Source organism: Aotus nancymaae, unplaced genomic scaffold (assembly GCF_030222135.1).
Source record: "Aotus nancymaae isolate 86718 unplaced genomic scaffold, 86718_ANA_hifiasm-v0.15.2.pri h1tg000039l, whole genome shotgun sequence".
Lineage (NCBI taxonomy): Eukaryota > Metazoa > Chordata > Mammalia > Primates > Aotidae > Aotus > Aotus nancymaae.
This window is the reverse complement of record NW_026988453.1, coordinates 13659974-13683336: the sequence shown is the minus strand read 5'-3', so window position 1 is coordinate 13683336 and position 23363 is coordinate 13659974. Positions and strand designations below refer to the sequence as shown.

General features: G+C 41.9%; 1 protein-coding gene across 2 annotated transcripts in view; it reads right to left on the bottom strand.

Annotated features, from left to right (window-relative positions):
• HHAT (hedgehog acyltransferase) overlaps positions 1 to 23363 on the bottom strand; it is a 359060-nt gene that overhangs the window by 74993 nt on the left and 260704 nt on the right. For both annotated transcript variants that reach the window (XM_064360344.1, XM_064360345.1), the window contains one exon: positions 8372 to 8573. In XM_064360344.1, coding sequence (XP_064216414.1) covers positions 8372 to 8573 — 202 coding nt within the window. The remainder of the gene's footprint in view (positions 1 to 8371; positions 8574 to 23363) is intronic.

The following is a 23363-nucleotide window of genomic DNA, read 5'->3' as shown; positions in this document are numbered from 1 at the left end:
TGATTGACAAGCAGCCTGAAGGAGTCTTCGTTCAAAGGAGAGATCAAATAGACAATTGGCAAGAAGTGGTGTCACTTCAAAATGTTTCCTCTGATTAAGGTATTTCAATGCTAAACACAAGTCCTCGCTCCCTGGAGAGTACTTGCATAGATAAAGGGCATGTTGTTCCTGCAGTAACTCCTCTACGTCCACCCAGCTTGGGTGCTTTGTGAAAATGCCTTTGTCAGCTTCCTACGGCTCCTTGCCTCAGTGAGTCACAACCAACGATCCCCCCTCATAAAGCAGCAGGCTACCAGGAAGACCAATTCCTCCTTACCGCATTCTTTCCTGTATGTATATTTTGTGCACTGGGGGGCATTATAACAGCATTTTGCCATCACTAGACCTATTTGTATGTAGGCTGATGCTTAGTAAAATAATCCCCCAGCACTCAATAACTCTGTTTTTCCAGTGTTCAATCTATATTCTTCACGTTGCTGCATAAGCCTATTTCATCTTAAACTACCCTCAGTGAATGAAGTCAGAAAATATCATTCATTCTTTCTTTTATTCGACAGGCATTGTGCCAGGAATTGGGATAAGGGTCAAGAATACAGTATCTCTGACATTATGAGGCTTACAGTTCAGTAAGGGAATAAATTATGTTAAAAATTTCATTTCAACTGTGATAAATATAGCAGAAGAGAACATATATAAGGTATCCAAAATAGATCATCAAATGGGATCTAATTGAGTTAGAAGAGCCAGTGAATCATTCCCAAACTAGGTATCATTTGAGCTGAAATCTGAAGGATGAGTAGGGGTGGAGGGGAAGGAAAGAGAACATCCTCGGAGATGGAGGTACCTGTGTTAGGGAGCTGAGGCTGGAGGGACCAGGTATGTAACGAACAGAAGGCAGAACAGAGAGGGGAGGGGGAAGAGGGGAAAAGGCAGTACGTTAAAGATCAGATCAGACAGGGTATCACAGGTCATCCTAAACGTCGTGGACCTGGTGCTAAGAAAATGGGAGCCACTGTAGAATTTACAAAACAGCAACATGGTTAGGTTTTGAAGGAGAACATTACTCAGCACTGCGAGGATAATAAATGCAAGGGGAGGAAGTGGAAGCAGGGGTTGTCAGAAGCTATTTGGTAGACCAGGAAAGAAATGAGAGCAGAGTGGATGAGGATTTCAGTAGAAATAGAAACAAACAAACAAATTCAAGATCTGTTTAGGAGGCAGAATGTTCAGTATCTGCAGATGAATCTGAGAGAGAGAGAGGTACAAAGGATACCATAATGGCTTTGGCCTTGAGCGGCTAGAGGGGTGATGGTGCCATTTGTGGAAAGGGAGTGTGCTGGAATTACTGGGAGATGGGGGTGCGTGAGCTCAGCATGACACGTGCAAAGTCTGAGAAACCTGGAAGATGTCCAAGTCAAGAGGCTCAGCAGCCGGTGGCATATGTGAGGCGCCAACAGCATTAACGAAGATCATTCAAAATAACAGCAGAGTCAAACACACTATATGCCTTTAACCTCTTCTAGAAGCACGGTGTGTTCTAGAGCTGCACTGTTTAAAATGGTGGCCGTTAGCCATATGGGAGATACTGGGATCTAAATGAGTTAAAATTAAATATATTTAAAATTTGGAGTCTAAATGGGCACTAGTCACATTTCAAGTGCTCAATGGGGCTAGCAGCTACTGTACTGGACAGTGCAATGAACATTTCTGTCACCAAAGGAGTTCTATCAGACAACCCTGCTGCAGACGATCAGAGGGCTTCCTGTTTACAGCACTCAGCTCTGACAAGCATTCAGGTGAATGCTCAGCTCTCAGTCTACCAACACCAGGAAATAGAATTCCACTATATTTTGATCCCCCTGTAAGGCCGTGTGGTTGAAGAAGAAGAAGACATGAAAGAAGTGGGAGGTGAAGGAAGATGACCAAGCAGAAGCCTTCACCAGTCGTTCTCCCTGCAGGAACACCCAACTCAGCAACCACACACAAAAACACACCTTCACAAGAACCAAAAATCGGGCGAGCAATCGCAGCACTGGAGAGGGTAGGAAGGACCGTCTTAAACTGCCAGTGCCACCTCTCCTCCATCCTCCAACGGCAGCCACATGGCATGGAGCAGCAACCTGTGCGCTTGGGGAAGAAAGAGCACAGTGACCATGGGACTCTGCCACCCTGTCACAGCAGAAAGCAACACTGGGTGGAACTCAGTCCAGTGCCCATGGCGGGGCACTTAGAACAACCCTAATCAGAGAGGAAGCGTCCATCCCAGCGGTCGGAACTTGGGTTCCAGCAAGTCTTGCCCCCGAGGGCTAAAGGGCTTTAAGGTCATAAATAAACCTGAAAGGCAGTCTAGGCACCAGGGACTCTGAATGCTGAGCAAACCCTCGTCTTTTGCTGAACCTGAAGCCAGTTGATTTCGGGGACACATGACCTAGTGAGATACCAGCCAGGGCATCCAAGGTACTGCTTGCATCACCCCTCCCCGAACCCCAGGCAGCAGAGCTCACAGATTTCTTCCGAACTTCTGCTTGAGGAGACGGGAGAGTCAAGAGAACTCTGTTTGCAATTTGGATACCTGCTCAGCCACAATAGGATAGGGCCCAGGCAGAGTTCTGAGGCCCACATCCCAACCCCTAGCTCCAAGACAGCATTTCTAGATATGCCCTGGGCTGAAAGGGAACCCTCTGCTTTGAAGGGAAGGATGCAGCCCTTGCAGGACAAGCCACCTGTTGACTCAGGAGCCCTTAGGCCCTGAATAATCAACAGTGGTGCCCAGGCAGTACCTGCTGTGGGCCTTTGGTATGACTCAGAGACTCGCTGGCAGATCTAAGAGGTATTAGCCTTAAAAGAGGGGTAAAGAAAGAAAAAGACGGGGTAGAAAGTTTGTTCAAAGAGGTAATATCAGAGAACTTTCTCAAACTAGAGAAAGATACCAGTAATTCAGGTATAGGAGGGTTACTGAACACCAAATACATTAAACCCAAGTAAGACTACCTCAAGACATTTAATAATCAAACTCCCAAAGTCAAGGATGAAGAAAGGATCTGAAAAGCAACACGAGCAAAGAAACAAATAAGACACAATGGAGCTCCAATACATCTGGCAGAAGATTTTTCAATGGAAATCTAACAGTTCAGGGAAGGGTAGCAAGACATACAGTGCTGGAAAAAAAAAAAATCCTTTTATCCTAAAATAGTATATCCAGCAAAAATATCCTTCAAACATGAAGGAGAAATAAAGACTTGCCCAGACAAACAAGCTAAGGAATTTCATCAACACCAGACCTGTTCTACAAGAAATGCCAAGGGGAGTTCTTCAATCTGGGGGAAAAAAAGGATGTTAATGAGCAGTAAGAAATCATCTGAAGGTGCAGAACTCACTGGCACCTGGCAATAGCAAGTACACAGGAAAACGGAATACTGCAACACTGTAATTGTGACCTACAAACACTCACACTGAGTAGGAAAACTAAAACACAAACCATTAACAAATAACAACTTTTAAAGAAATAGTACAATCAGATATAAATAGAAACAACAAAAAGTTAAAAGCAGTACAAAGTTGAAGTGTAAACTTTTCATCAGTTTTCTCTTTGCTTATTAATTTGTTTATGCAATCAGTGTTAAGATGTCATCGGTTTAAAATAATGGGTGATAAGATTATTTGCAAGCCTCGTGGTAACTTCAAATTAAAAAACAAACAACAGATATGCAAAAACAGCAAGAAATTAAAACATACCACCAGCGAAAATCACTTTCACTAAAAGGAAGACAGGAGAGAAGAAACAGAGAAGACCATAAAACAAAAAGAAAACAAATAGTAAAATGGCAGGAGGAAGTCCTTATTTATAAATAATAACATTGAATGTAAATGAATTAAACTCTCCAATCAAAATACAGAGTGGCTGAATAGATTAAAAAGCAGGATCCCGTGATCTGTTGGCTACAAGAAACACGTTTAAGCTATAAAGACACACACAGACTGAAAATAAAGGACAGGAACAAGATATTCCATACCAATGGAAACCAAAAAAGAATAGCAGCAGCTATACTTACACCAGACAAAATTGATTTCAAGACGAAAACTATAAAAAGAGACAAAAATATACATAATGATTATATACCTCATCATTATATAATGATGATAAAGGGACCAATTCAGCAAGAAGATATAGCAGTTGTAAATAATACATGCAACCAATATTGGAGCACCCAGATGTATAAAGAAAATATTATTAGAGCTAAAGAGAGATGCCCCAATAACAGCTAAAGAAATTATACACCCCACTTTCAGCATTAGACAGATCATCCAAACAGAAAATCAACAAAGAAACATCAGCAGTACAGGTCAAATGGGCCTAATTGACATTTACAGAACATTTCATCCAACAGCTGTAGAATACACATTCTCCTCCACAAATGCATCATTATCAAGGACAGACCATATGTTAGGCCACAAAACAAGTCTTAAAACATTTTAAAAATGAAATTATATCCACTATCTTCTCTGACCACAATGGAATAAAAGCATAAATCAATAACAAGAGGAATTTTGGAAACTATATGAACACAGGGAAATTAAACAATATGCTCCTGAATGACAGAGGGTCAACGAAGAACTTAAGGAAATTGAAGAACTCCTTGAAACAAATGATAATGGAAACGCAACATGCCAAAACCAGTGGGATCCAGCTAAGGAAGTACTAGGAGGAGAGTTTATAGCTACAGGAATCTACATCAAAAAAAGTAGAAAAACTGAAAATTATCTAATGATGCACCTTAAAGAATTAGGAAAGTAAGAGCAAACCAAAGCGAAAACTAGAACAAAGGAAATAAAGATCGGAGAATAAATACATAAAATTCAAACAACAGAATACAAAATCAATGAAATTAAAAGTTGGTTTTTTGAAAAGATTTATATAATTGATAAACCTTTAGCCAGACTAAGAGCAGAGAAAGAAATCGAGAAAGTAATCCCAATCACAATAGTTATGAATAAAATTAAATACCTAGGAATTAACCAAAGAAGTGAAAGATCTCTACAGTGAAAACTATAAAACACTGATGAAAGAAACTGAAGAGGACACAAAAAAATAATCCATGTTCTTGCTTTGGAATAATCAGTACTGTTAAAATGTCCATACTACCTAAAGTAATCTACAGATTCAATGCAATCGCTATCAAAATACTAATGACATTCTTCACAGAAATAGAAGAAACAATTCTAAAACTTTTATGGAACCACAAAAGATCCAGAATAGCCAAAGCTATTCTGAGCAAAAAGAATAAAACTGGAGGAATCACATTACTTAATTATACTACAAAGAAGGAATCACATTACTTAATTATACTACAAAGCTATGGTAACCAAAATAGGATGGCACTTGCTGAAAAGCAGACACATAGATCAATGGAACAAAATAGAGAACCCAGAAACAAATCCACACATCTGCAGTGAACTCGTTTTCAACAAAGGTGCCGAGAACACACACTGGGGAAAGGACAATCTCTTCAATAAACGGTACTGAGAAAACTATCCATACGAAAAAGAATGAAACTATACCCCTATCTCTCACCATATTAAAAAATCATATCGAAATGAATCACAGACTTAAATTTAAGGTCTCACAATATGAAACTACTAGAAGGAAACTTTGGAGAAACTCTCCAGGACACTGGAGTGAGCTAAGAATTCTTTAGTAACACCCCATAGGCACAGGCAACAAAAGCAAAATTAAACAAATGGGATAACATCAAGTTAAAAGGTTTCTGCACAGCAAAGGAAACAATCAACAAGGCAAAGAGACAACCCACAGAATGGGAGAAACGATTTGTCAACTACCCATCTGACAAGGGATTAATAACTAGAATATGTAAGGAGCTCTAACGACTCTACAGGAAAAAAAACTGATAATCTAGTAAGAAATGGGCAAAGAATCTGAACAGACATTTCCAAAAAGTGACATACAAATGGCAAACAGGTATATGAAAAAGTACCCAACATCAAAGCCAGAAAAATTCAGATCAAAACTACAGTAAGACATTATCTGTTCCCAGTTAAAATGGCTTTGATCTAAAAGGCAATCACAAATGCGGGTGAGGATGTGGAGAAGAGGGAATCATTGCACAGCGTTGGTGGGAATGTAAATTAGTACAGCCACTTTGGAAGACAGTTCAGAGGTTTCTCAAAAAACTCAGGATAGAATTATCATATGATCCACCAGTCCGATGACTTGGGATATACTCAAAAGAAAGGAAATCAGTATATTAAAGAGGTATTTGCACTCCCGTGTTCACTGCAGCACTATTCACAGTAGCCAAGATTTGGAAGCAACCTAAATGTCCATCAACAGACAAACGGATAAAGAAAATGTGGTATATACACAATGGAGTATCATTTAGCCATGAAAAAGAATAAGAGTCTATCTTTTTCAACAATGTGGATGAAACTGGAGGTCATTAAGTTAAGTGAAATAAGCCAGGTACAGAAAGACAAAACCTCACATGTTCTCATTTGTTTGTGGGAGTTAAAAATGAAAACAACTGAACTTGTGGAGAGAGTACAAAGATGAGGACCAGAGGCTTGGAAAGGTAGTTGGGTGGGGAGGGGGCAAGAGATGGTTAATGAGCACAAAAACACAGTTATATAGAAGGAGTAAGATGCAGTATCTGGTACCACACGGTGACTGCAGTCAGCAGCTATTATACATTTTGAAATGACTGCAAGAGTATAATTGGATTGGTTGTAACACAGAGAAAGGATAAATGCTTGAGGTGATGAATAACCCATTTACCCCCAAGTGATTATCACATATTGCATGTTTCAAAATCTCATGTACCCCATAAACATCTACTATGTAGCCACAAACATTTTTTAAGAAGTTCTGACAAAGAAAAAATAATTTTTGTTATTTAGATATCTGCTAATCTCTCTTAACAAAACAGATGAAGAATATACATCACGAAGAAAGGGTATGGTATTAATTTTATTTGTAAACCTGACTGGGACCAAATATTCACTTAAATATTATTCACGGGTGTTCTGGTGCAGGTGCTTCTGGATGAGATTAACATTTCAATCGGCAGACTAGCACAGTTGGGTCACTCTAACATTTTAGGGTTTTAAAATTATCAGTAGCCTAAGCTGTGACTCAAAGGCCAGAGAGCACTGCTCAACACTAAGTTCAATGTCCACTTGTACTATGGATATCTATAAAAACACATGTACATGTATTCTGTTTTGGCGGGGTTTTTTAAGTGCATTTTCTTTAGTTATTCATACTGGGTGAAATGTAGCCCCATTAATCATTTTTCTAATTTTCTGTGTGTGATTGCCTGCCGTGATCAGTGATGCTAGCACACTTCTTTTTAGCTACTTTTTTCAGGATTAGAGGGATATTGCTACAACTTCAGAACTGACGATTTCCTACAAGATTCTAATATGTCTTACCCCATATTTGCAAGATAAAAGCTATGCCCATAGTTTAAAATCACTCAAATGATATGTGTAAAGATAAATGCTTAACTGATTTTCCAAATTGTTTTCCTATAAAGTTGAATTGTTTCTTAAAACCTTAGCTGTTTTTTATATTACTATATACAGTATCTATCAAGGATTTAAAACACGTGTTATACTCAGTATCAGCAAGGGCATTCTTACGCACCACTGCTAGAAACAGAAACTAGTGCGCTTCTGTCTACAGGGCAGTTAAGAGTTAATTAGCGGTATGTATTATAAACCTTAAAGATGAGGAAAACCTTGAACCTGCAAATTTCACTTATGAGAATTCATCCTGGTTATGATACTCATCTTAATACAACTATCAACTAAGTTGTTAGTTGCAAAAAACCTTTAGAATAATATGATTTCTAATAATAGGAGACTAAAATAAATTATGGCGTATCCACATAATGGAATTCTATGTAGCCATTAAAAAGGGTGGGTGGCTAGCTATGGACTCAGTGACTTAAAAAGGTGATCCCGATACAATCTTATCTCTATAATGGCAATTGTTTTAATGTTCATACATATGTCTGTGTGTACATACACATAAAAACCACTTAGAAAAATGGATCTTAACATTGTTTCTGTTAAAGAGAAGTTTTCCTTTTTTCTTTTTTAAATCTTCTAATTTTTATATAATACATTTGTATAGTTATAACATATATATATTATATACACATACATACCTATATATGCACCACAGAAGCTTATTTTCTAGCTGTCCTGCCTCTAGGCGTCTGGACTTTGAAGCAACCGAGCAGGAAGGGCCCATGCTGGGGGTGGGGACGGGGAATCTGACGGCCCCATCCCTCCCAACCCTGATCTGCCTAGCTCAGCTGTCCCGTAAGACAGGAGCAAGGATCCTGCTCACCAGACTGTCCCGGATGCAGGGAGTCTCCACCAGCCTCCGGACTCCATTCTCCACAGTGACTCCCAGCCAGTTGAGCGCTGCCCAGCACCAGAGGTAGTCGTAGCCGCCATGCCAGTAGCTCACAAATGCAAATGTCATCGCCGTGGAAAACAGCGTCCCCAGCAGGCCACGCTGGGATCCACCTACTGGAATGTACACATACCTAGAGAAAGGAGAGGCTGTTAGGAGCCACGAACAGGGCGGCCCTGCAACTCTGCCTGCTCCCTGGCCGAACTCCCCTGTCGAACGCTGCTGTTCACATATGCAGATCCTTCCTCACTTCCAGGAGGCCAGATTCCTTGGATTCTCCATCCCTCAAGGAGTTGGCAAAAACCCAAGCCTCACCTCTGCAGGGCATTACGTTAAATGAACACACGGGCTCAAGGCTTCTCGTTACTAGAACAAAATAGCACTTACAAGAGGCAGGGCCAGAAGTCATGAATTTAGAGTTTCTGAAAGGGATGTGCCCAACCCTGGAAACCCAAACACAGAATGGCACTTAAGCTTCTGACCACATGGGGCCAGCGACCTTCAAGGCAGGTGATACGGTTTGGCTGTGTCCCCATCCAAATCTCATCTTGAATTGTAGCTCCCATGATCCCCACATGTCAAGGGAGGGACGCAGTGGGAGGTAACTGAGTCATGGGGGCGGGTTTTTCCCGTGCTGCTCTCACGACACTGGCTAAGTCTCACGAGATCTGATGGTTGCATAAAGGGCAGTCCCCTGCACGAGCTCCCTCGCCTGCCACCATGTAAGACGTGCCTCCGCTCCTCCTTCGCCTTCTGCCGTGATTGTGAGGCTTCCCCAGCCACGTGGAACTGTGAGCCCATTAAACTGGTTTTTCTTCATAAATTACCCAGTCTTGGGTATTTCTTCATAATGGTATGAAATGGAGTAATCCAGCAGGTGTGGATTTGACAGATCAGATTACTAAATTTATGGCAAACCCACTCTTTAAACACAATTGCTAAGACCATGTTCCTAAACGGTCAGGAGCTGGGTGCTGCAGATGGGTACCAGAGCTGGTTCCCAACTTCCTAGGCAGGGTGCCCAGAAGCAGTAGTGAATTCACGGTAAAGAAAAGGGCTCTGTGCTCACAGGGCAGCCAAACTACCAGACGAAATGCATGGCTGTCCCCCTGGGTATGTTCTCCATTGCTGAGACAGCTGCCTGAGTCCTTGGAGACAGGACTTTGTTCTTCAATCAGTATTTTCCTGCTTCAGTCGGACAAAACTCAACGCCTTGAGCTGTTAGGACCTGGAGAGCTAGGAGCATACCCTTCTTGCCACAGCCTTTTGAAAAATCCCATAGGCCTTTGCTTATTGCTGGTTGGTGCTTCTTTGTCCAACCTTCCTCCAGGAGGGAAAAGTAAAAAATGCTTTTCTGAATACACAAAAAGTTCCAAGTACAACATGACACTTTACATGTACCGCTTTGATTCTTTTAAACACCATACATATGGTTTATACCCACTGCCCCAGCATCTTAAACAATTTAGCATCTGTTTATATATTATTTTAACATGGGGGAGGAGATCAAACCTATTTTTGAGGAGGAAATAAAATTGCTTTTTGAGAGGAAATTGTTCTAGTCAAAATGTTTGTCAATAGAACTATTTTACTTTTAGAGACAGCATCTCCGAATGTTCCCGAGGCAGGAGTGCAGTAGTGTAATGATAGCTTGCCACAACCTCAAACTCCCAACTCAGACAATCCTCCCGCTTCAGCCTCCCAAGTAGCTGGGACGACAGGAATGCACAATGACACCTAGCTAATTTAAAACTTTCTTTGTAGAGATGAAAAAAATTGCCCAGGCTGGTTTTGAACTCCTAGTCTCAGTGATCCTCCTGCCTCAGCCTCCCAAAACACAACGATTACAGTCATGAGTCTATCACCATACCTGGCTTAATAGAACAATTTTATAGGTAGGCAAGATAAAAATAAAAACAACTTATCAGGCAATAAAGAAATCTTTTGAAAGACTGTATGATTGTAAATTATTTAAAAATGTGCCACTTGACGAAGACTCTCTCCTTGACTAAACTTTAGTCGAGCTCCTCTAAGCATTCTAGGCCTCAATCTTGGTGTCCATCTTCATTGTAGCAAGAATCATGCTAAGCCGGTTTAGAATGAACCCTCCACTTGCAATATCTGATCACGCTCCGTATCTGGTCAAATTCTTCAGCACCTACTCTCGGTGTCTGATTGCCCTGGCAGCCTTCAGGAGGAATCCTGTTAGGTCTGTTTGGCCAGAATCCCCCTATTTCCCAATGTTTCTTCTAAATAATATTCCACTCAATGACCCCCACCTTGCTCCTTGGCTAGATCCCCTCTTGTCCATGCTGTATTCAGAATTAAGCCCAGTTCTGGTCGGGCGTGGCGGCTCACTCCTGTAATCCCAGCACTTTGAGAGGCTGAGACACAGGTGGATCATCTGAGGTCAGGAGTTCGAGACCAGCCTGGCTAACAGTGAAGCCCTGTCTCAACCAAAAATACAAAAATCAGCCGGGCATGGTGGTACATGCCTGTAGTCCCAGCTACTCTGGAGGCTGAGGCAGGACAATTGCTTGAACCCGGGAGGTGGAGGTTGCAATGAGCCAAGAACACGTCACTGCACTCCAGCCTGGGCGACAGAGCAAGACTCCGTCTCAACAACAACAACAAAAAAAATTGAGTACAGTTCTATACTGAGGTCTCTTCCCCTATCACAATAGCAATAAAATGTTTTACTGCTTCAACCACTACCTAGCTCTGGTTTTTCTTTAACATCCTCCACTCTCAAATATGTTCCATTTTCCAGTTTAGATAATAAATTATCTGATCACCTTAGATAATCCCATTTTATGGGTGAGGAAACCAAGGTTGACAAGTTTCTTTGCCCGAGGTACACAGCCAGGAAGGAGAAGGACCGAGATCCAAATACGCATCTGTACCTCCAACTGACTGCTTCCATTACATCCCTGGGCTAACTTTTAAAGTCCTCTGTATTTCACCCCAATCAGGAACAATTAAACTGGAAGGCATGTGAGAATGTAGCAGTTTGAAATAAGTAAAGCAAAGTCAATACTTTCATTTGTGCCAAAACAGGACCATCTTCACAATCGTATCAGCAAATAGGCATCAAGCACTTACACAGATTAAGGGATCTGCCTGTTGAGCATGTCTTTAGGACTTCAGAGAATTCCTGGCATTATGGGAAACAGAGACATGACTTTGTTCCTGCTATAAGGACGGGCAAACCAGTCCCACCATTAAGCTACGTGCCATGGTACAAAGTACCCCAGGAAGGCTTGAGAGTGCAGGGGAGAAGGGTGTGGGGTAAAAGAGGCTTAAGGGCAAGGCGCTTACTCCGGCAAGGCCCGAGAGGATGAGTTCTGCGAGGTAAAGAGGAGAAGGTTGGGCGCGGCAGCAAGGACACAGACGAGGGGCTGGATGACAAGTTAGAAAAGCCGGACGGCCCAGGGCATAGTGTCTTACCCAGTGTTCTGCTGCCCCCCAGAGGCTTCTTGGTCTTTGGTGTAGAATACTCAGCAGAGACGACAAAAAAAAAAAAAAAAAAAAAAAAAAAAAAAAGCGGGGCCACCATTCACTGCCTCCTACCTACATGGAGGTGACCGCTGGCTCATCATGAGCTTGCCTTTAACTTCACATCATCAGCGCTGTATGTAAAAATGAAATAGGGTGATCAAACCTATTGCAAAAGGACAAAGAACAGCTTCTCTTTAAGGAAACTGTGCAGATGGCTGTGTTATAAAACAGATTATCAAACACTCTCTTCATCCAACCTGCTTCATGTTGAGTTTTTGTTTGTTTTTTTTTAATCGTATCTCACTATATAAAAGTGAGCTGCAGCTGGGGACGGTGGCTCACGCCTGTAATCCCAACACTTTGGGAGGCCGAGGCTGGGGGCGGGGGCGGTCACTTGAGATCAGGAGTTCAAGACCAGCCTGGCCAACATGGTGAAACCCTGTCTCTACTAAAAAATACATAAATTAGCCAGGCATGGTGGTGCACACCGACAGTCTCAGCTACTTGGGAGGCTGAGCCAGGAGAATTGCTTGAACCTGGGAGGTGGAGGTTGCAGGGAGTCTAGATTGCACCATGGCCCTCCAGCCTGGGTGACAGAGACTCTGTCTCAAAAAAGTGAGCTGCACCATATATGTAAGAAAACCACAGCATAAAAACCTCTCATTCTCCACACCGTTGGTACTTGATCTTGGATTCAACACCAAGAAGGACATGTTTTCAAGCTTGTGATGAGGAAGCATCTAGCCCCAAAATTACATGGCCAGCTATTTTGGGCATCTCCTGGAACCATGGCTCTGTTACTTTGCCTTCAAAATGACAGCCGACAAAAATATCTGAAAATTCCTTCTATTCTAGAAATTCATATATGGCAGGTCTCCAAGGACATGAGGCTGCTTGTTTCAAGCCAGAGAAGGTAGAGCTTCCAGACTGGAAGATAAAAATCCCTTCTTTATTCTTAATTTCTAGAAGGCAGTACGTGTGGTAAAAAGGAGAGCAAACAGATTATTTTCTTTTACAAATTCTACCGTCTTCTGTCAGTTCCACGATTAATAAAAACAGAAACATGTCTCTTTTTTTAGAAAAGCAATAGTATGAAACCGCTTACTAAGACGCGCTGCACAGTAAATTGATTTCCCAATGGAAGAAAGCAATCACCACCACCTTCTCAGCCAAGCAAAACTAAAAAGATTGCTTCTCGTCAGTGACTATGTCAGGTTCAGCCTTCAAGAAGCCTGCCTGTTCGGCCGGCTTCGTGTGGTCACTGCTTATGGAAAATGCTGCACTCACCTTCTTAATTTAAAAGCATCTCACCAAATCAATGCACTGTAGCAAACCCCCAACTCAGGAGGAAGAATCTATAAAAATGCAGACAGTATTGATGAGTCTACCCTTTACTGAGTGCCCGTGTGCCAAGTGCTTTATGCATACTATTTCTAATCATTAAAACTACCCTGCAAGGAAATAACCATTACGCCCATTTGACACAGGGGAGATGAACTCTGAACCTAGAATGTTGTGGTTCCAACACCCTCAGACCTAGGTGCTTTTGGTGATATTTCTTGTTTAACCAAATCTTCAAAGCAATCTCCACAGAAATATCCACTGGTGTTTTATTACCTGAAAAATGTCCTTTCTAGGAAATAATTCTTGCTCAAGAGAATAATGCTTACAATTTACAAAGAGATTTGAGCCAATGAACTCTGTTAGCCACTGTTCAGTGTCATAAGACAAGAGCTATAACTTCCGCTTTTGAACAGACTGAGTAGTTACCCTCAGTCCCACAAGCAGAGGTCATACACCTGCCGTCTCAACTCCCTGACGTCCTGCAGAGGTCTGCTTATGTCAGAAGTGGAACATAAAATGTTGGTGGCATGGCCAGGCTTGGTCACTCATGCCTGTAATCCCAGCACTTTGGGAGGCCAAGGCAGGCGGATCACCTGAGGTCGGGAATTCGAGACCGGCCTGATCAACACGGAGAAACCCCGTCTCTACGAAAAATACAAAATTAGCTGGGTGTGGTGGCGCGTGCCTGTAATCCCATCTACTTGGCAGGCTGAGGCAGGAGAACTGCTTGAACCTGGAAGGGGGAGATTGCGGTGAGCCAAGATCATGCCACTGCACTCCAGCCTGGGCAACAAGAGCAAAACTCCAACTCAAAAAAAAAAAAAGTTGGTGGTGCGGGTGATACTGAGTAGGTGTACATAACGGGAGAAGAAAGTATCTAGCTCCCTCACACTCGCTATGAAAAACAACACAAACATACACCTTACAGTGGGAGACAGCGGTGGTGAGAATCCATGCGGGGAACGCATTAGTCTTTAAATCACAACACTTCCTTTTTCCAAGGACCTACACGACAGCTCCCTCGCTTGCTACATTATCACCTAACTCTGTGACAGACTAACCCGACTCCAACAGGTATCAAGATGAAGCACCAGACACTGACAGACACGGCTTTCACGGTCCCCTGCACTGAACCCGGGCGGGCCTGCTGGTTCCCGTCATCACTTACCTCTTGCCCGGCTGGGCTGGGACCGGCAGTTGCTGACATCCTGCTCCAGCTCCGCCTTAACTTTCCACCGTGTTTTCCTTCTCCCCGCTTAGCTCTCCTGACAAATCCTAAAATCCTGAGTAAAGAAGGACTGATACCTCTGTGCCTTCGGTCACACCATTTTCACAACTAGAAGACACTCCTCCATCCTCCCTGATTTTCCAACTCCCACTCAGTCTACAAAATCCAACTGATTTTCCACCTCCTCCAGGAAGTCTCTTTTGAATTCTTTGACTTGCAATTTAACCCAGGAACCTACTGTCTGTACCACTGATCAAACAGCGGTTACCGAAATGTATCTATGATGGGTGTCATTTTAGCTAAATTGCAAGATTCATTCAGACGGCACTAGATATGTGATGTGCATGCGTGTGTGTATGCGTGTGTCACACAGCTATTCGTCAACAGTACGTATGTATATATAACGTTACAATTTCCATTTACTGCTCATAGCCTCTGATAGCTTTTAAACTTGTTACAAATTGTCACCATTGTCATGAACCCATTATAAGCAACAGGAATCAAGGGATGATGGATTATAAGGTCCTGTACCAGCTACGTGGAGACTTCAGAAGACACCCGTTCCCAAAGAACACAGACTATTGAAGGAGCTCAAGTTTCTCCACACTTTGCAATCCTAATAACCCTATTAAAGTCAAAAGTACGTGTCACGGCACCTCTGGAACTACTCCAACCCTGAGATTTACCACCCAAAGCAAAAGAGTTAGTCCTTCAAAGAACAGCGTCTTTAGTGGCTAGGAAAGGCAAGGCTTTTGTGTGTGTTCCATTGGTGGTGAGGTGAGCTCACCTTGGCTTCACCTGGGCTCTGAGACCAGCCCCTGCTCAGATTTCTCTACAGAGCTGGCTGTGCTGTCCTGAGCCCAGCTCTCACGGGCAGCAGCTCCCCTGACTCAGCCCTGCCTCTGGCTTTGGGCTTGCCCTACATTTTAGTGATCTTTCTCACGGCCAATCATGACCCTCCAGTAAAATCTCCATCGTCTTGGTAGTTCTCACAAAGGAAGCTACACGTCTGCTTATAAAAAGTTCTCACAATCTACCCATCTGACAAAGGTCTAATATCCAGAATTTACAAGGAACTTAAACAATTTATAAGAAAAAAACAACACCATCAAAAAGCGGGCAAAGGATATGCACAGACACTTCTCAAAAGAAGACAACAAACGTGAAAAAAACTCAATATCATTTAACATCAGAGAAATGCAAATCAAAACCACAATGAGACACCATCTCACGCCCGTCAGAATGGCGATTATCAAAAAGTCAGGAAACAAGAGATGCTGCGGAGGCTGTGACAAATTGCAAGGCTTTCACACTGTTGGTGGGAATGTAAATTAGTTCAAGCATTGTGGAAGACCATATGGCAATTCCTCAGGGATCTAGAACCAGAAATGCCACCTGACCAGGCAATCCCATTACTAGGTATATACCCAAAGGAATATAAATCATTCTACTATAAAGACACATGCACACACACGTTTTCTGCAGCACTCTTCACAACAGCAAAGATACGGTGATGGGCAACCCAAACGCCCATCAATGACAGACTGAATAAAGAACACGTGTGGAATACCATGCAGCCATATGAAGGAATGACGTCACGTCCTTTGCAGGGACATGGATGAAGCTGGAAATCATCATCCTCAGCAAACTAACACAGGAACAGGAAACCAAATACCACATTCTCACTCATAAATGAGAAGTGAACAATGAGAACACATGGACACAGAGAAGGGAACAGCACACCAGGACCTGCTGGGAGGAGGGGGAGAGCACTTGGAGGACAGGTCAATAGGTATTAGCAAACCACCATGGCACGCGGATACTTATGTAACAAACCCACACGTTCTGCACATGTATCTTGTTTTTTTAAATAAAAATAAAAAGTTTTCAAAGGAAAGTGCACACAAAAAGGTTGTTTTTAATACCTTTCTGTCCAGTAGAGATCATAACAGCATTTTAATAAGTAATAACCAGCAGTTGGTTAATGGGCAACCACAGACTTTGTCACCTCCAGAAGGCTAAGAGGAGTCTGTTTTCAAAGCAGAGAAAATATTTTGAGCTGGGCTAATTCTCAGCTCATTCACTAAAAGATGCTGTATGTAAGCTTCATATGCAATTCCGAAAACTGCCTATTAAAAATTCTATGCCCTCTTTGGCAACAGAGCATTGTGGAATTTATAAAATAGAAATTAAAGCCAAGCTATATTTAGCCTACAATTAAACTTCTAGGTTCATGTAGTTAGATGCCAATATTTTAAAAAATAATAATCCTTCTTTTTGCTCCATAAAGCTGGTAGTTGATTGGGTTGAAGTATTGTGATGATGAACCCAAGCCTGGAGCTTCCATCTTAGAGAAAGATGCAACCTCACCTTCATAGTTCAAAACCCAAACTCTGGCTTCACAAAAGCTCTATCTTTCTCACAGAAAGAGAGGCTAAAAGAGTACGAATGGCTCAGCCCAATCACATCTGCCACCAGAAAACACCCTGAGCAGCAACGGTGGCAAAATGCAGGACAAGAAAGAGGGCAGTGCTTGGGAGCTAGAAGATGTGACCTTGGCCCTGCTCTGCCACTCGCCGACTTCTGTAACCCTGAGCTTGCCGAGTAACCCTGCTCAGCTTCAGAGTGCGCACTAGCAGCACGAAAACCTTCTTTGCGTATGAGTTGCTGCGAAGCTCAGATCAGACAATATATGTGTAAGGACTCTGATCAATCATGGCAAGAACACTTACCGTGAGATCTACATTGCTAACGACTGTTTAAGCGCATAATACGGTCTCCTTAACTATAGGCAAATGCTATACAGTGTAGCTTTAGAAATTCTCCATTTTGCATAATATTTTATACCCATTGATTAACAAGATGCCTTTCCTCTCACCCCCGGCCCCTGGCAACCACCATTCTTTTCTTTGCTTCTATGAGTCTATTTTTTAACCTTTAAGTTTAGGGGTACATGTGCAGGTTATTATATAGGTAAACTGTGCCATGGGGGTTTGTCGTACAGATTATTTTATCGCCCAGGTACTAAAGCCTAGTATCCGTTAGTTATTTTTCCTGATTCTCTCCCTCTTCCCACCCTCCATCCCTGGTGTCTGTCATTCCCCTCTATGTGTCCATGTGTCCTCAACATTTAGCTCCCACTTATAAGTGAGAACATGTGGTATCTGGTTTTCTGCTCCTGCTAAGGATAATGGCATCCAGCTCCATTCGCGTTCTTGCAAAGGATGATCTCATTCTCTTTAACGGCCGCATAGTATTCCATGGTGGATATGTCCCACATTTTCTTTATCCAATCTGCCACTGATGGGCTTTTAGGTTGATTCCATGTCTTTGTTATTGTGCATAGTGCTGCAATGAACATTCAAACGCATGTGGAGTTTGACTATTTTTAGATCCCTCGTATAAGTGGAATTAAACGGTATTTCTCTTTCTCTTATGGGCATATTTTACCTTCACAGCCTTATATACAAGTGGAATCATACAGTATTTGTCCTTTTGTTACGGGCTTATCTCACTGAATAGAATATTCTCCAGGTTCATCCATGATGTGCAACTGGTAGGAATTTCTTTTTTGAGGCTGAATAATATGACACTGTATGTATAGACCACATTTTCTTTATCAATTCATACATCAATAGATATTTAGGTTATTTCCATATCTTGGCTATTGTGAATAATGCTGAAATGAATATGGAAGTATAGATATCTCGTCTACATACTGATTTCAATTATTTTGTATATATAGCCAGAAGTGTGATTGCTGAATCACACAGTAGCTCTTTTTCAGTTTTTTTTTGAGGAATCTCCATACTGTTTTCCATAGCAGCTGTACCAACAATGTACAAGAGTTCTATTTTTCCACATCCCCACAAACACCTGTTATCTTTCTTTTTTCTAGAAAATAACAGCCATCCTAAGACATATGAAGGGATATCTCATCGTGATTTTGATTTTCGTTTCCATGATGACTGGTGATATTGAGCATCTTTTCATATATATCTTGAAACATGCAACCTACCAAGAATGAATGAGGAACATCAAAACCAATAACAAAAAGATTGACCCACTAATCAGAAACCTCCCAACAAAGGAAAGTGCAGGAGCTGACGGCTTCACTAGTGGATCCTACCAAATACTGAAAGGAAAAGTAACACCAACCCTTCTCCAATTCATCAAAAGAACTGAAGAAAAGGAATACTTCCTAACTCATTTTATGAGGTCATCATTACCCTGATACCAAAGCCAGACAAAGACATCATTTTAAAAAACTACAGGCCGGCTGAGCACAGTGGCTCATATCTGTGATCCCAGGACTTTGGGAGGCTGAGGCAGGCAGATAACTTGAGGTCAAGAGTTCAAGACCAACCTGACCAACACGGTGAACCCCTGTCTCTACTAAAAATACAAAAATTAGCCAGGTATGGTGGTGCATGCCTGTAATCCCAGCTACTCAGGAGAATTGCTTTAACTCAGGAGGTGGAGGTTGCAGTGAGCCAAAATCACACTACTGCACTCCAGCTTGGGTGACAGCGTGAGACTACATCTTAAAAAGAACAACAACAAAAAAAAAACAACGAAAAAAACAACTTTACAGGCCAATATCTCTGATAAACAGAGATGTAAGAATCCTCAACAAAATACTAGCAAACCAAACTCAACGCTATGCTGAAAGGATTGTTCATCACGATCGACTGGGATCTACCCCTAAAGCGTAAGGATGTTTCAACTTATACAAATCAATTAGCATGATACATCACATTAACAGAATGAAGGACGAAAACCTTCATTATCTTCTTAATGCATGGAGAAAAAGCATTTGACAAAATTAAACTTTTATGATAAAAACTCACAACACACCAGGTACGGAAGAAATTTATTTCAGTACAATAAAGACCATATATGGCAAGCCACAGCTAACATCATATTTCACACTGAAAAACTGAAAGTCTTTTCACTAAGATCAGAAACAAGCAAGAATGCCCACTCTCACATCTTTTCAACATAGTATTGGAAATACTAGCCAGAGCAATCAGACAAGAAAAACAAATAAAAGTCAAATTGGAAAGAAATAAAATTATGTCTGTTTGCAGATGACATGATCTTACATGTAAAAAAGCCTTATGACTACAAAAAAGTCCTGTTAGAACTAATAAATTCAGTATAATTGGAGGATACAAAAGTAACATAAAAATCAGTTGCTTTCCTGTAAACAACAAATAATCCAAAAAGAAAATTAAGAAAAATATCATTTTTAGAAGAACAAAAAAACGGATGAAATAGAATGACAAAGTAATAATAAACTTAGCCAGGAAGGCAAAAGATCTGCACGCTGAAAACTACAAAACACTGATGAAAGTAAAGAAACCACAAAAAAAAAAAAAGGAAAGATATGCTGTGCCCATGGATAGGACTTTGGAGATTTTAATACTGCATACACTTGAAAGGTTTATACTTACTAATAATGGGCCAGCAGCAGCAGACATACTTCATTCAAGGAAAACCATGTTACAGCACTAAATGCTCACAAGAGAAAGCAGGAAAAATCAAAAATCGACACCATAATGTCACAATTAAAAGAACTAGAGAAGCAAGAGCTAACAAATTCAAAAGCTGGCAGAAGATAAGAAATAAGTGGAATCATACAGTATTTGTCCTTTTTTCGGGTCCTAAGATCAGAGCAGAACTGAAGGAAATAGAGACAGGAAAAACCCTTCAAAAAAAAAAAAAAAAAAATCAATGAATTCAGGAGCTTTTTTTTTTTTTAAAGATCAACAAAATAGATAGACTAATAATGAAGAAAAGAGAGAAGAATCAAATAGAAGCAATAAAAAATGATAACGGGGATATCACCACTCATCCCAAAGAAATACAAACTACCATCAGAGAATACTATAAACACCTCTATGCAAATAAACCAGAAGATCTAGAAGGAATGGATAAATTCCTGGACACTCACACACTCCCAAGACTAAACCAGGAAAAAGTCAAATCCCTGAATAGACCAATAACAAGTTCTGAAATTAAGGAAGCAATTAATAGCCTACCAACCAAAAAAAGCCGAGGACCAGATGGTTTCACAGCCAAATTCTATGAGGTACAAAAAGAAGCTGGTACCATTCCTTCTGAAACTATTCCAAACAACAGAAAAAGAGAGAATCCTCCCTGACTCATCTTACGAGGCCAACATCACCCTGACACCAAAACCTAGCAGAGACACAGTTAAGTAAGAAAATTTCAGGCCAATATCCCTGATGAATATAGATGCGAAAATCCTCAATAAAATAGTGGTAAACCAAATTCAGCAGCACATCAAAAAGCTTATCCACCATGATCAAGTCGGCTTCATCCCTGGGATGTAAGGCTGGTGCAACATATGCAAATTAATAAACATAATCCACCACATAAACAGAACCAATGACAAAAAGCACATGATTATCTCAAAAGATGCATGTTAAGTATTTTAACACACAAACACACAAAACCCAAAGGGTTACAAGGGAATTTTGGAGGCGATGGACGTGCTTATTCCTTTGATTATGGTGATGGTTTCATGGGTGCTTGCATCTGTCCAAACTCATCAAACAGTACACATTTTGTCTATCAATTACACTCTCATAAAGCTGAGGATTTTAAAAGCTATTATCATAATGAGTAGCATTCCTCCATCTTTCATCAGCCTTTGAAGACACCAAGAACACCGGCCTGCTCGCTCAGGGATGTTCTTTACGTAAAAACCCTTAGTCCTAAAAACGTCACGTCAGATCCAGGTCACTAGTGCTAAGGGGTCAAAGCTAAGATTCAACACCCACATACACCTGTTGATTAGGTTTAATCCGATGACAGCCAGCTGTTTTCCACACACCTAACACTGGCCGCGGAGACGGCTGCAGAGGGTATGTGGGTGTGTCGGGGTAAGGCAGTACCTACCACAATTTTGTCTATCACCAACATTTTGCCATCAAATAACTGTCATCCTTCCCCTCAGGTTCCCCCTTTATCTGCCAAATAGAAAGGTCACCTGACCACGTCATTTTCTTATATGAGTTACTGCAGTAACCGTCTAAAGTGATTCCTTACGCAGCTTTACTCATTCTACCAGTTTAAGAGACCTGATGTCCTGGAAGGTCAAAGTCGTGATGACACACGTGTCTCCGTGGTATTACAATCTTCACAACAGAGACTGTGAAACGAGCAAGCAAAGCAAAGCACCAAAGGCACTTTTTAAAAATCTCATGCATTAAAACTAGCTCCCAGTCACAAACAGGGACGTGCCACAGCCTGGGAGTACACAGCCTGTACACCAGAAAGGGGTACGCACCGGTTCCCCGCCTGGGGTTTCTAACCCTCTTCTTTTGCTTTCCAGCACATTGAAGCCTACATCCCCAGGGCTCCCAGGCCTAGGTCTATTCTGGGTTATAAATAAACACCATATAAAACAGATTCTTTGGAGGTTTGAGCAAAGGAGACAGAGTGGGAATTTACACTCTCTCGTGCTGCAGAGCAGAGTCTAATTGCTAATAAAAAGGTCCTTGAAGCCTCAGTTTAATAACCACCAAGATTTTCTGGCTGCCTGCCTGTCTTCCCACCTTTCTCCCAAGAGGATGCTAAAAGCATGTATAAGCTTCCCTAGGCCAGAGGAAAAGGTGGGGGTGGGTGTGAAAAGGCAGAAGTAAAGGGGCAAATGAGGATGTCCAAATGATGAAGGGCTGCATGAGTTCTCCCACTGCAGAGTCGGAGGAGAAGGGGTGGGGGAAAGGCTCTATCAGCAGGTCCCAAATCCAGGCATCAAAATTACCACCATCCTGGGCGCACACTTCCTCTAATCAGCATGAGAACTACTGGTTTCTCCTGGATGTTTCCTTTCCATCCCTGCCTCTCACTCACATCCTATTCGATGCCTCTTCTGCTGATCCTAATCTTCAAACTCATTTATCATGGCTGTTAGGAAAATGTTCACTATAAAATAAACGTGTACAACTTAAAGGTTCCTGTGCTGGTAACAACGCCTTGGAGTCTCTAGAAGAAAGTGCAATAAAGAAATGCCTAACTGATTCTCAAAGCATTTCATTCCTCCTCTGGGTTTACGGGGTAATGATTTTGCGGCAGCCATGCTGGAGACAGCCCCAGAGGCAGGGCCGAGGCCTTGGTAGATGTCTACTCCGGGTTTTCAAGGCAACACAGTATCTATCGCACAGACAAAGTCTGCTCGGTCGGTCAGTCAGCCGAAACAAACAGCAGCAGCTGAGAGGTGTAACGTAAAGGAAGGCAAGAGGCAAGTTCTTCGTTGCCAGGAAGCATCTAGTGTAATAAGGGTGGGCGAGTCCCTACCTTCGGGGGGTCCCACTTACAGTGGATTCCCATCGTATTAAGGCCTAAATTAAACCCATCAGCTCGGCTTCTTCAAAGTCATTCTCCAACTGCCTCTTATGCCACTAATTTTCATCTTATCAGTCTCCAAAATAGATTCTCCACCCCAGTCATTAACTTCATTCCCGCCCAAGCGTGGATCCTTGTAATCGTGTCATCCCATCCCCCAACCACGGGAGGCCCCTGGCCAGTCTCTTCCATCATTTGATCTTTCAAAACGGGTTTCACATTCACTTGCAGGGAAATTTCCCCAGCCAATCTCACCCTTTGATTCTTTAGCTCTTTAAGATTCATACATTCATCTCAACCTAGATGAGTTCTTTCCATTGGCTGATGTGCTGCTTTTTAGTACTTCTGGGCTACGTCACCAGGTTTGAGAGCATGCAGGACTCCTCACCTTACATCAGCATCTGCAACACAGAATTGTAACATTTTCCCTCCTACTCCAACAGGGTCTAACGTAGACGCCGAATTCGGGGGAGCACG